The sequence below is a fragment of the Mirounga leonina genome, unplaced genomic scaffold (assembly GCF_011800145.1).
Source record: "Mirounga leonina isolate KUSES-001 unplaced genomic scaffold, KU_Mleo_1.0 Mir_101595, whole genome shotgun sequence".
Classification (NCBI taxonomy): domain Eukaryota; kingdom Metazoa; phylum Chordata; class Mammalia; order Carnivora; family Phocidae; genus Mirounga; species Mirounga leonina.
This window is the reverse complement of record NW_023270158.1, coordinates 16,219,655-16,232,653: the sequence shown is the minus strand read 5'-3', so window position 1 is coordinate 16,232,653 and position 12,999 is coordinate 16,219,655. Positions and strand designations below refer to the sequence as shown.

Genomic DNA, 12,999 nt, shown 5'->3' with positions numbered 1-12,999 from the left:
CCCCTAAACGCTTCACCACACGTTTTTTTTTTTTAAGGACTTCCTCCTCCATAACTGCAAAGCTACCATCACACAGATTTTACGTTGATGCAGTAACATCATCTGTCATGCAGTCCACACTGAAATTTCCCCATTGCCCTAGAATGTTCCTTATGGGTGGCTCTTTTCTTCTAGGATCTAGTCAAGGTTTTTGTCTTGGATTTGCTTGTCATGTCTCTGTACTGTCACTGAATCTGAACAGTCCCCTCACATTTTTTTTTCCTCATTCATGACCCTGACATTTTTGAAGAGCTCAGGCCACTTCTCTTGAAGAATGTCCTATATTCGGGATTTTTCTAGTTATTTCCTCCTGATTAGATTCAGGTTAAAATTTTTTGGCTGGAAGACAACAGAGATGATGTGTCTCCTCACGATGTCACATCTGGCGGGACAAAATAACTCCTTGTTTTTTACTGATAATGCTAAGTATGTTAAGACAGTGTCTGCCAGATATTTCCTTTGTAAAAGTGTCCTTTTCCCTTTGTCATTAGGAAGTCATTTGTGTGATATTTTGAGACTCTATGGCTATCCTTTTCCTTAACAACCTTTCACCCTATAATTTTAGCCTCCCCTGATGATGCTTTTCTAATTCAAAGATGACATTGGTGGTTGCCCAAGATTTTCTGATTCTACCTTTCCGTACATAGTAGCTGGGTTTCTTCTGTAAAGAAGAGTTTCCACTTCTCCCCTTGCTGTTTTTGAGTATCACCACAGACATCCAAAGTGATGTTGAATATACAAGAGAAGAGACTTCTCCTGACTGAGCTGCCTTTGGATACGCTTTTTGCCATGGTGTTACCTAAAATGCCAATGTACAGATGGTCCTTTTCCTCCATAGCAATGTAAACATACATTTAATAAATACATTTCAGGGGGCACCTGGGTGGCTCAGTGGGTTAAGTGTCTGCTTTCAGCTCAGGCAATGATCTCAGGGTTCTGGGATTGAATTCAGCATTGGGCTTCCTGCTCAGTGGGGAGTCTGCTTCTCCTTCTCCCTCTGCCCCTCCCCACTGCTCATTCCCTCTCTCAAGTACATAAGTAAAATCTTTATAAATACATATATACATAACATACATTTCTGTGTCAGTCAGCTCTTTTATAGGAGTGACAAGTTAACCAAAGCATGTAACATGAGCTATGTGCTCATGAAGAATGAGATGCTCATAGGCTTTTCTGTTTCTTCTTTGCCTTTTATGCTACTTCAGTATAGATCGACCCGAACCTGTTAGTCCTTATAGCTTATACATGCCATAGCATGTAATGGAAGGAGGAAGGAAACACATTACTGAAAAGAAGGGGCAAAGGAGGTGATCAGAAAGATAGGAGTATGTGTTTATCACAGTGATTTTTGTACTTTCATACAGCTGTCAGTAGATGAGTATAGAATTATGTTGAAGATTTAGTAGCTGGGCATTGTTTCAGGTAGGCCTTACTTAGATATCAGAGCCTCTAGAACTCTCAGACAGGTTAAAGATTCCAAAGATTTCAGAGATCAGCCTGTCTGTTCTCCTCAGAAATCATTTCTGTCTTTACTTTTTAAGCCTACTTTATGTGTACATATTGAAGTATTAAAATAATCATCTTGAGCTGTTTCCTTAACTTCTTTGAGCCTTTCTTCATCTGTAACATAGTTAAACGTATTATATCAGGAGCTACGTGTCCCCAAGTTGTTTGTTTTTTTTTTATTTCTCGTATCTTCTCTATTAATGAATTGTTCATTTTTAAACTTCTTAACTTTTAAAGTGTGCAATTTGATCAATTTTGACATGTGTTCACGTGATGAATCCATCGCGGCAATCAAAATGAGCATATCTATCACACCAAAAAGTATTTTTAGGCCACTTGGTAATCCTTCCAGGTCCTCCCAGTTGCCCTACCACCATCCCCATCTCTAGATGACAACTTACCTGCTTTCTGTCACTATGGATTATTTTGCATAGTCTGTAATTCTATGCAAATGGAATTTTATAGGATATACCCATTTTTGCCTGGCTTTTACTCAGTATAACAGATTTATTTATATTGTCTATATCCATACTTCATTCTTTTTTAATTACTAAACAGTATTACATTGTATGGGTATTCCACAATTTGTTCTTTTTTTCCTCCTATTTTTTAAAATTTTAATTCCAGTATAGTTAACATACAGTGTTATATTACTTTCAGGTGTACAGTGTAGTGATTAAACATTTTTACAATACCCAGTGCTCATCATGACAAGTGCCCTCCTTAATCCCCTTCACCTGTTTCACTCACCGCCCCCCCCCCCCATTTCCCTCTCCCCTCTGGTAACCATCCGTTCTCTATAGTTAAGAGTCTGTTTCTTGGCGTGGCTTGCTTGCTCACTTGCTTGCACTGTCTTTTTAACCTTTGCTTGTCTGTTTTATTTCTTAAATTCCACATATGAGTGAAATCATATGGTATTTGTCTTTCTCTGACTTATTTCACTCAGCAGTATACTCTCCAGCTCCATCCATGTGGTTGCAGATGGCAAGACTTCATTGTTTTTTATGGCTGAGTAATATTCCATTGTATATTTATACCACATCTTTTTTTTTTTTTTAATTTATTTATTTTAGAGATTGAGAGCACGAGCAGGAGGGGTATAGGGAGAGGAGAGAGAGTCTCAAGCAGACTCCGTGCTGATCGTGGAGCCCAATGCAGGGCTCTATCCCATGACCCTGAAGTCATGACCTGAGTTGAAACCAAGTCTCGGATGCTCAACTGACTACACCACCCAGGCACCCCTATATACCACATCTTTTATCCATTCACCACTGGATGGATACTTGGGCTGTTTCCATAATTTGGCTATTGTGAATAATGCTGCTATAAACACTGGGGTGCATGTATCCCTTTTTGATTAGAGGCTAAATGTTATAAATGGAAAAGGCAGAACAGGAAATGGATTACTGTACTCATTTCAAAGCTTGGTCATTATCAGCAAAGATTACCTGGTCTTCTGGGTAATGACTCTTGTAACAGAGATAGAAGATACAGGAAAGAGTCTTGTACGTACAGTGTGGCCCTTCATGTGAGACCCACTGTTCTCTGAATAGAAGTAGCATAGACTAAGAGCAAGATGTGAACCAAACTTGTGTGGAAGCTCTCATAAGTGATTCCTTGTATCCGTGACTATAATCTCCTCAGCAGCTCAAATGTAAAGCACGAGTCTCTTGTGTCTAAGAGGATCAAAATGCCACCTTCCTTCCGTTTTATTTGTTACATGCAAGTTTTATATAGTTTTATAGGAGACTTTTTTATCAGTCATTTGATTTTCATAAAAATTGGGATTGTTTGGAAGAAGAGTCATTAATATTCTTTACAACTTGTTCTTGTTCCTCCTTTTGTGTTCGTTGCTAGTGCAGACTTCTCTCTTATGTAAAATATTCCACTGATGCCCTTGGTAGATTTAGAGGTTGTTAAAGAAATTGTAATAACAGCTCTGGGAACAGCCAGGAACTGCCTGTCCTATACCATCTGACCGTGGCTAGCCATTCTTCTTGTAGCTTTAAAGGTTTTGTGTACACATTAATTCACAAAACAGTTTTGATCAGTTTAAATTTAGCAAATCTTTCCAAACACAAGCTTTTCATAATCAGGACCAGAAAAGGTGGGTCGTGAGTTATTAATGCTTTTATCTGTTAACAGCGGTAGCGATACTGAAATGGTGATTTGGATTTATGAAGGGGACATTTTACTAATGGAACAGCAAATGAAAATGGCCAGGAAGGAGAGATGAAACTTTTACCCAAAAATATCCCTGGTTTGTCCTGATTTTTTCCATAAATTTACCTTTTTCTGTCAGTAAGACTGTTCAGAAATTCTATTCATGCATATGAATGTATTCAACATTTATATATTTAATTATTTCTATAATTATATATATAATAAATATTACATAAAAACTTATATAAACATATATATAATTACATGTATAATACTCTGTTAAATGAAATGACAACATACCTGCATGCAAACGTGCACAGACACACACACTCTCTCATATCCTAGTTGATTGGGATAATTATTTGCCATGATTAAATACATTTCTGCTACTGTTCATCCTGGAATACACTGCACAGGGTTGTCTACTTGAGAAGCAGCTTGATTTCAAATCCGAGTCCGTAATTTTAGCAGGTTCCCTTGTGACCTCTAGCTCAGGTTTTTGTTTTGTTTTTTTTTTCTTCGTCCTTTTTCTTTCCTCTCTTCATGATCTATTAACCAATGTGGCTTTTATCTCCCAATTAATAGTGGAACAGGCCTATCATGGCTTCTCCGTTTCTGTGTTGTAGAGGATAGCTATTGTCTCCATGTTGGTTTCTGAATTTTGACAAATGAACCATGGTAATGTGAGACGTGAACATTAGGCCGGGGTTTCTCAATCTTGGCACTATGGACACTTGGGCCCAGATAATTCTTAGTTGGAGGGGGTTGTCTTGTGCATTGTCGGATATTTAGCAGGATCCTGGTGTCTATGTAGTAGACACCGGTAGCATCCCTCCCTCCAGTTGTGACAACCAGCAAATGAGTTGGAGTTGGGGGATTTGCCCAGGGTTCAGAATTACTTTTGGGTTTCTTTCACGTTATGCTTCCCATAAACCCTGAGGCACTAAAGAACCAGGCCCCAAATGGCTGCCAGGGAGTTAACGTGAACACTCATTTTTCCGTAAGGATTACAGTATCCGTTGTAATGGAATGGATTATTTGGTGTATGATATAATAACAGACAAACCGACAGAGAGACATTTCCTTGAGGAAGTTTTTAAAACTTGAGACAGTTTGAGAACTTACTTATTTTGTTTTCTCCTTAGCCAACCCTTCTAGGTTTAATTTTGTTGCTCTTTCAGGATGACTCGGCAGTTTTTTAAAAATTCTAACCTCATTCAGATACTCTAATCCTTCCTTTTATTTATTGTGATCACACTGCAGCTTAATCCCTGTCTCTTCGTTCAATTCCGCAAACTTTTACTGGCGGGTGGCAGCGGGGGATGGAAACCTAGTTCCTGTCTTTAGGTTTGGGCAAGTATTTTCTTTCTTTTTTTTTTTTTTTTTTGGTGGTTAGTTCGTTTTTTATCATCTGAGAACTACCAGGTACAGTCTCTCGCATAACGTTTACTTTATATGGTTCTTTTTCCCAATTGATTAAGCATTGACATGATTTTTCAGAAACTTCAAAGTTGAGATGCTTAATTGCCTTCTCTTAAAAATACAATGTATGGGGCACCTGGGTGGCTCAGTTGGTTAAGCGACTGCCTTTGGCTCAGGTCATGATCCTGGAGTCCCGGGATCGAGTCCCGCATCGGGCTCCCTGCTCGGCAGGGAGTCTGCTTCTCCCTCTCCCACTCCCCGTTTGTGTTCCCTCTCTCGCTGTGTCTTTCTCTGTCAAATAAAAAAAAAAAAAAATACAATGTATGTGTTGATGGCAGCTGGGGTGTGGGGCTTGCTCAGAAATCTTCCCATTGCATTTCATCTGTAGCCACAAATGGATACTGTAATCCTTACGGAAAAATGAGTGTTCACGTTAACTCCCTGGCAGCCATTTGGGGCCTGGTCCTTTAGTGCCTCAGGGTTTATGGGAAGCATAACATGAAAGAAACCCAAAAGTAATTCTGAACCCTGGGCAAATCCCCCAACTCCAAACTTGGCATGTCATGCCTTTTGAAATGGTTATTTTGGTAATGACATCTTTTGGCTAGAACATCCAGATACTGGGATTCCTGTCACTGTTTGTGGGCCTTGTTAAGATGGCGCTTGTGTCTGGCCTCACCTGCCACCTGCTGTGATGGAGCAGCAGTCCTGATGGCAGCTTCCTTCCCTGGCCTCCCAGCTGTGGACAGTTGCTGATGTGTGAGGCCCAACAGAGACAGGGTGGGCTCCCAAGATCCTTCTGAACTGCAACTCTCGCAATGCAAGGAGCTGGGATGTCTTTGCTCTTTGTCTACGCCTGCCATGGAGAAGGCAAAAAGAGTCTTGGCAAGAAAACCAGAAACCAAAACAAGACAAAACCCAGGGCCAAATGGTCTGTTCCAAGAGTTTTTGCTTAGATGGTTTGACAGTGGTGTTTAGGGGAGAGGGCAAGGTCATCCTTGATACCGAGAGAAACCATCTGAGGCCTCTCCATTGGTCAACAAATAATGGCACCTAAAAGGATGATGTCCGTTCACTGCCATCGTCCCTGTCTTTTGTCCTCAACAGCTTCCTCCTATGCTAGTCTGTCCTTATTTATGTCTTCTAGAGTGGCCAAAATGTCATTTTAGCTGGGTTTTAGTTTTAGTACTGTTAGCTCTTTACAGAAGCTTGCCTGGCTTTTAATTCTTTCCTTCTTTATTGCCAGACAAAGGGAGAGGGAATATACCACTAGGATACAGAATGATTTGTAGTAAAAATGAAAGATCGACACAGAAAGAGCATGTGGATTCCCAGATCTTGTCTTCAGTGCTGTCAGTTGGCATCGGTGAGCAGTTTTAAGAGCCAAAATGATAGATTTTACATCCTAGGAGCGAGGAAGAACCTTGAGAATTTCCAACCTTTAAACACAAGAGAATCTATAGTATTTTGAAAGAGGAGAACATTCTCTAGCTTCCCTGGGTAATTCACCCTAATGCTTTAACAACTTTCTGCATCACGAAATTCTGTATGAGTTACAGCCTAAATTCTTCATGCTGCTTAAGCCTGTTCCTTCTTGTTCTGTCCTCAGTGGAGGGATCGAACAGCTGGTCACAGGCCCCAATGCGAGAGCCATTCACATAATTGAAAACTGTTATTAAATTGCCCCTTCAGCCACTCTTTCTTCCTCGTTCTCTTTTTTTGTTCATGGCTAAATAATCCCAATTCCCTTAAACTGTTCTCATAGGTCTTTCAAACCCTTTAATTATCCTTATGCCTTTCTGCCAAGCCTTCTCTGAATTCTGGGTCAGCTGTAGTCCCCAGAACTCGACCACGTTTTCTAAGGCGGGTTTGAACAGTGCTGAGGGTCATGAGACCATTTCCCCACACTCTCCCCGCTTGCCTTCAGTTACATATCATAGTCATGGCGTTGCTTTTTTTCTTTTTTATGTTTCTCCACCTACATTTGTTGCTGACTCATGGTCGGATTTTTACTTTCCATCTTCTGGAATGATTAGAAGCGTTCTATTCTTACCACACTTCCTGTATTAAGCCTGAATTTTTACAGTGTATCTATTAATTCATCATTAAACAAACTCTCATTTCAGCCTCAGTCAGAAAAATTTATATATAGGTTCAGATGAAGCGACAGTAAATCCATGTTTCAAATAGGAATGACTTAGTCATGTTTTTCAGTTTACTGTCTTTCTTTGCTGGCTTGTCTCCTCGCTAGAAAGGGTTATTTTGATAAAGTTGGTTTCTAGACCAATGGAGCAGGAGATTGTCATAGGACATATTGTAGCTGAAACTTGTAGTTCCTTTGACACAATCTATCATTGTGTCTTTGTGTACAAGATAGAGAAACGTGTGCAGGAGCCTGCACAGTGACAGAACCGGCAAGAGGCCTAGTTTGACCAGCGAAGGCTGAAGGCTGGCTTTCTGTGGAGCTGAGCTGCGAGGTGTCACGGTGTGTGGCTCCTGTTTGACCTCGGCCTGCTTGATACTTTCACCAGGGACTTTCTGATGAGGACAGAACACATGTTTTCAAATGTAAAAATTGTTTAAAAATAAGTAAGTTTTAAAAATGTAAAAATTACACCAAGTGGGGAAGAATGGCTTGTCTGTTGGCCGTGAGAGTCGGGATTTTGCAGGAGTTTGCTGCACTTGTGCATTGGGCTCAGACTAACAGGAAATCCTTGACGAAGGTGAAAGAAACCAATCCCAGATGAACAAGCAGAGAGTAGAGGAATCACCGGAAACCGCCAAGAACAGCATTTCCCATTATACCCACCACAGCATTAGTACTTTGTGCTGTTCATAAGCCTGAAAAGTTTAAAAAAAAAAAAGAAGATAAAGGTCTTGGGATCACTGAATAATTAGTGTGGGAAATTCTGAGGTCAAACAAAGTTTAACGTGTTTCTTTACCAGCAACCTTCTCAGCTTTTAATATGTTAACATGCATTAAGCATTTTAAGAGGCAGATACAGTGTGCAGTGTTTCCATAATTAATTTGATCATCTTTTCATGAAGCACTTTGTTGGATGACTGATCTGCTGGATGCACTGGGAAGCACTGACCCAGAGATTTTACTTGAGTGGAAACCCTGTGTGAGCTTAGAATACAAAACAAAAGAAAGTCATCCAATCCTACTGTCCAGACAAGTGGAGGTACCATTCATTCCCAACAGATCATATTTGGAGAGTAGTCTTCTAAAGGACAGTGGCAAACCAGGGCATGTCCTATGAGAAATAAAAGGAATGGGGGGGGAGCAGTGCCCCTGGGTGGCTCAGTCAGTTGAGCGTCTGACTCTTGGTTTCGGCTCAGGTCATGATCTCAGGGTTGTGAGATCAAGCCCCTGGTTGGGCTCTGCGCTCAGCGTGGGGTCTGCGCTTGCTCGCTCACTCTCTCTCTCCACCCCCCACTTGCCCCTCCCCCTCTTTCTGTCTCAAATAAACACAATCTTTAAAAATAAAATAAAAGGAACAGGAATGAAGAGGCATGGGACAGACATGACCGCTCAGGTAAAATATTGAAAAGGCTCCACAAAGGGCGCCTGGGTGGCTCAGTTGGTTAAGCGACTGCCTTCGGCTCAGGTCATGATCCTGGAGTCCCTGGATCGAGTTCCGCATCGGGATCCCTGCTCGGGTCCCGGGACTGAGTCCCGCATTGGGCTCTCTGCTCGGCAGGGAGTCTGCTTCTCCCTCTGACCCTCCTCCCTCTCAGGCTATCTGTCTCTCATTCTCTCTCTCGCAAATAAATAAAAAATTAAAAAAAAAAAAAAAAAAGAAAGAAAAGGCTCCACAAAGCCTGAGACCCTCTGGGTTCCTGGTGGGACAGACAACAACAGTGAGGGTAACAGTGGCACACACGAGTGTGGCTCTTGCTATGTGCCAGCCACCATTCCACGCACCTTTCATTTAACTCCTTTAAATCTTAAAACAACCCTATGAGGCAGGTGCTATTCATAGTTCCATCTCAAGGCAGAGGAAAAGTAAGACCCAGAAAGGTAAATTTATTTCTCCAAGGTCACACAGCCAGTAAATGGCAGAGCTGGGCTTTGAACTCTTGGTGGTTGGATTCCGCAGCCTCCGCTCTGCTCTTGGATTTCAGCTATGTGTGATGAAGCACTTTCGACAGGGGTACTTCTGCTCAGGCGTTCAAGGTCATCCATTAAGGATGTTGGCTCCCTGGTACGGCTGACACTTATATGGTGGCTGTCAGAAAACAGTGGCATCACATAAGAGTTGGTGCCATTCCAAAAGGATGAGTTCACTTGCATGGTCCCTTTCATCTTTAGGTTCCATGATTTTTTCCCCCCAGTTTTCCACAGAGTGCCTCTGTGATGGCACTCTGCACAGAGGAAAGTGCTCCTCCACAAAAGCTTTTGATCAGTACCTCGAATTGATAGCGTTCTGCAGCTAGGAAATTCAAGGTCAAATACCTCATTATAATGTTGTTAAATTTATAGTCAGGGGTAACGGCTGGACTAGTGCTGAAGTGGAGAGCTTTGCAAGCCAAATGACTTCTCGGTCCAAGCCCTATTGCCTTTCTGCAGTGTAGGAATAGATTTGTCATTAGCGAACCACATTCCAAGAGAAGCAACATGGGTTTGCAATGTAGATACTCATTACTTGTTTGATACTAAATAACCCCTCCCTATGTTCAGTTTCAATCGGTCTTGGAATTGGCCGTGTTCTCTGGTTCTTGGCAAAAGCAAATGAACACCCTCTCTGTAGAAAGCACTTGCATTCTAGGGCTCAAAGTATCTCCAGAAGATTTTTTTTAAGGTCAATGTAGTACATAATAAAAAAAAATTAAGCACCCAAGAACCCAAGGTGAGTGAGAACCAGCAGAAACAGCAGACTGCAGGAGCAGACCCATAGTAATTTCATACTTTGGAATCAATAGATGGTGTTTTGAAAACCATGTTTACTCTGTTAAAAAAAAAAAAAATAACAGCTAAGATTGAAAAATATCTGCAGGGAGCCACAGACTTTGTAGAACTGACCTTAAAAATGACCAAATAAAACTTGTAGATGTTAAAAAGTACAATAACCAAAATTTAAAACTTACTGTTTGGGCTTAACAGCAGACTGGATGCTATCAAAGAGAGAAAGAGATTGAAGGGATTGTTAGAAATGAAGCACAAGGAGGGCCTATGCAGACCAACATGGGCCAGGTTGAGAGAGTCTAACGTTTATCTAATAGATTTCTGTAAGCAGAACAGAGGGGAAATGGAGACGAGGCATTATTTGTTGCGATCATGACTGAGAAGATTCCAGAGCTGACCAGAGACGCTAAAGATTCAAGAAGCCCAGTGAATACTAAAAAAGTATAAATAAACCCTAGAAACACAAGATAGGAAAAAAGGACAGATTACCTTCAAAGGAGCAATAGTCCGCTTTACCAAGGACAATTCCTAACAGTAACAACAGAGAAAGTAAAATAAAAGTGAAATAATAATTCAGTGTGCTAAAACAAAATAGAGACAAAACCAAAAAAAAAGAAAAAAGAAACCCTTTCAGTCTAAAAATCTATACCCAATGCGAATAGCTGTCAAGAATATGGATTTAAAAAGGAGATTTTTCAGACCAAACAAAACCTGAGAAATTCTCCTCCAACATGACACTTACAAGAACATTCTAAAGGATATACTTAGGCAGAAAGGATCCCAGATGGAAAATGTGAGACAAAAGAAGCAATGAAAAAGAAAGAAAAAGTGGCCAATATATTGGTCAATCTAACAACACAAAAAAATTAAGACGCCATCTTGTAGGGTTAACGAGTAAACAGCAGTAGAGCAGGAGGTTTGGGTTCTAGGAGCATCTCAGCTCCTAGTCTGTTGTATGGCCTTTGAAATGCTACCTCCCTCACGTGTGTCTCAGTTTTCTCGTCTGTAAAATGAAGCTCCAGGAGCCAGTGTTTTTTAAAGCCTCTTCATTATGATTCCATGAAACACTGAGAAATAGATCGTCTAGGAAAAAACAAGGAATCAATAATTCCTGAGTTGGTTTTTCCTTAACCTCCTTTGAAATGTTATCGATAAACACTCGGCATTTTACTTCTGGCTCACTCTTACGTATCTGCTCCGAAACTGGAGCTAAAGGGAGTGTCGAGGCGCAGGTGTGTATTTTGCTCGCCTTTCTCCACATGTTGGTTTTGCTTCGCTTTCTCGTCATCCAGCAGCCGAACAGAGTAATGGCAGGTTACCCAAGCCTTAGGGGGTAGGTGGCTCGTGTGGCTGCGAGGGGGGCATTGGCAGAAACAGGCTGTGAAAAGTGGGTCTCATCGCACCACCGCTGTTCTGAATTTCTTAATGTCTGGTCTGTACTGACATGTGCCTCCTTTCCTTTCTCCCCTTCTTTCTCTTCTTGCCCCGTGCCCCCCCCCCCTTTGCTTTTCCTCCTGTCCTGCACAGGCTAATAATAAGCCTGAGATCGAAGCAGCCCTATTCCTAGACTGGATGCGACTGGAGCCCCAGTCCATGGTGTGGCTGCCCGTCCTGCACCGGGTGGCTGCCGCAGAGACTGCCAAGCACCAAGCCAAGTGCAACATCTGCAAGGAGTGTCCCATCATCGGATTCAGGTATCAGGAACCCCCCAAATGGCATTGTTTTTTTTTCTTCGTGTCTCTCACCTTTTTCAGATTTGATCTTTTATCTCCTGTGCCAGTTGCTGTCAGTTTGTTCCTTTCCCAAGTGACTGCCCTGGTCCCTGGGCTAGTTTGGTGGCTCTGACTCATTAGGCAGGTGGCCCTTTGCACCTTCATTGTGGAGCTCTGCAGGACCGACTGACCACCTGCCTCCTCAGAGATACCTCTGTGGCAGGGGAATGCTGATTCACGGTGCCGCCTCCTTCCCGGGGCCAGTGTTAACCATCTCTTTGGGTTGTTGTTTTTTTTTTTTTCTGTTGCTAGAAATTCTCTAGGAATCAGTTCTAAGACTAAGAGATGGTTTTGTTTGGGGAGACCTGTCATGGTAGTTCAGTTTCTTATTCACTTTGTCCCACTTTTCCTCCCTGAACTCACAAGAATTGTTTCAAGCAACCCAGAACGTACTTCTTGATTGGTGAATCTGATTACACTCTTGGCCTAGTATCCTAATGAACTTCTAAGGGAATATAAAGTATGCAAGTAAATGAAAATTTCACAAAGCAGCTTAAAAAAGGGAAAGATTCTTTGTAAATTTAAAAGGGAAAGAGATAGGAAGCATAGCAGGTTATTCTGATATTCTTAAAAATGTCACGGAAAACAGTTGGCTCTTAAATCTTCAGCCTCGGTGACCTGTTTTGGGAGAGAGGGGATATTGTTAAATGAATTAATCTTACTGAACAAGAATCCCAAATCTAGATTTTGAAATGATGCTGTATTTCAACATCTGGATCAACAACTGGGTTTCCCTAGCAATGACTCAGCCGTCCAGTTGTCAACTAGCTTTATGGTCTGTGCCTGTTCAGAATCCACTTAACAGCTAAGTAAATACTCTTTCTCTAGTTCTGCTCAGACTTGTTTTATTTCTTTGCTTCCTAATAACTACTTCGTACCATTCGTGTGCTTTGTATTCACTCCTCTTTTACCCCTGGTGTTTGTCCTTCTGTACCTCATGTTGTGACCAAGAGGTTTTCGCAAAAACCCTTAGAGGTTTCTAAAGCCTAGCTGGACAACCCTGAGTAGACGGTACTCACAAAGGACACAGTTTTCCTTCCTTCCTGGTTTCTGGCCCCTACAAACAATGCCAGGGGAGATGGGGAGGGGAAACCGCAGGGGACTGCGTTCCAACACTTACCTTTCTGCTGTCAGCTTCCCTGGCTAGCTAGTGAGGTTTATGTGCAGAGGGAGGTTTCACAAAATAGG

General features: G+C 41.6%; 1 protein-coding gene across 13 annotated transcripts in view; it reads left to right on the top strand.

Moving 5' to 3' along the window:
• Positions 1 to 12,999, top strand: part of DMD (dystrophin) — a 1,717,438-nt gene that overhangs the window by 1,637,908 nt on the left and 66,531 nt on the right. For all 13 annotated transcript variants that reach the window (XM_035001266.1, XM_035001277.1, XM_035001248.1 and 10 more), the window contains one exon: positions 11,567 to 11,733. In XM_035001266.1, coding sequence (XP_034857157.1) covers positions 11,567 to 11,733 — 167 coding nt within the window. The remainder of the gene's footprint in view (positions 1 to 11,566; positions 11,734 to 12,999) is intronic.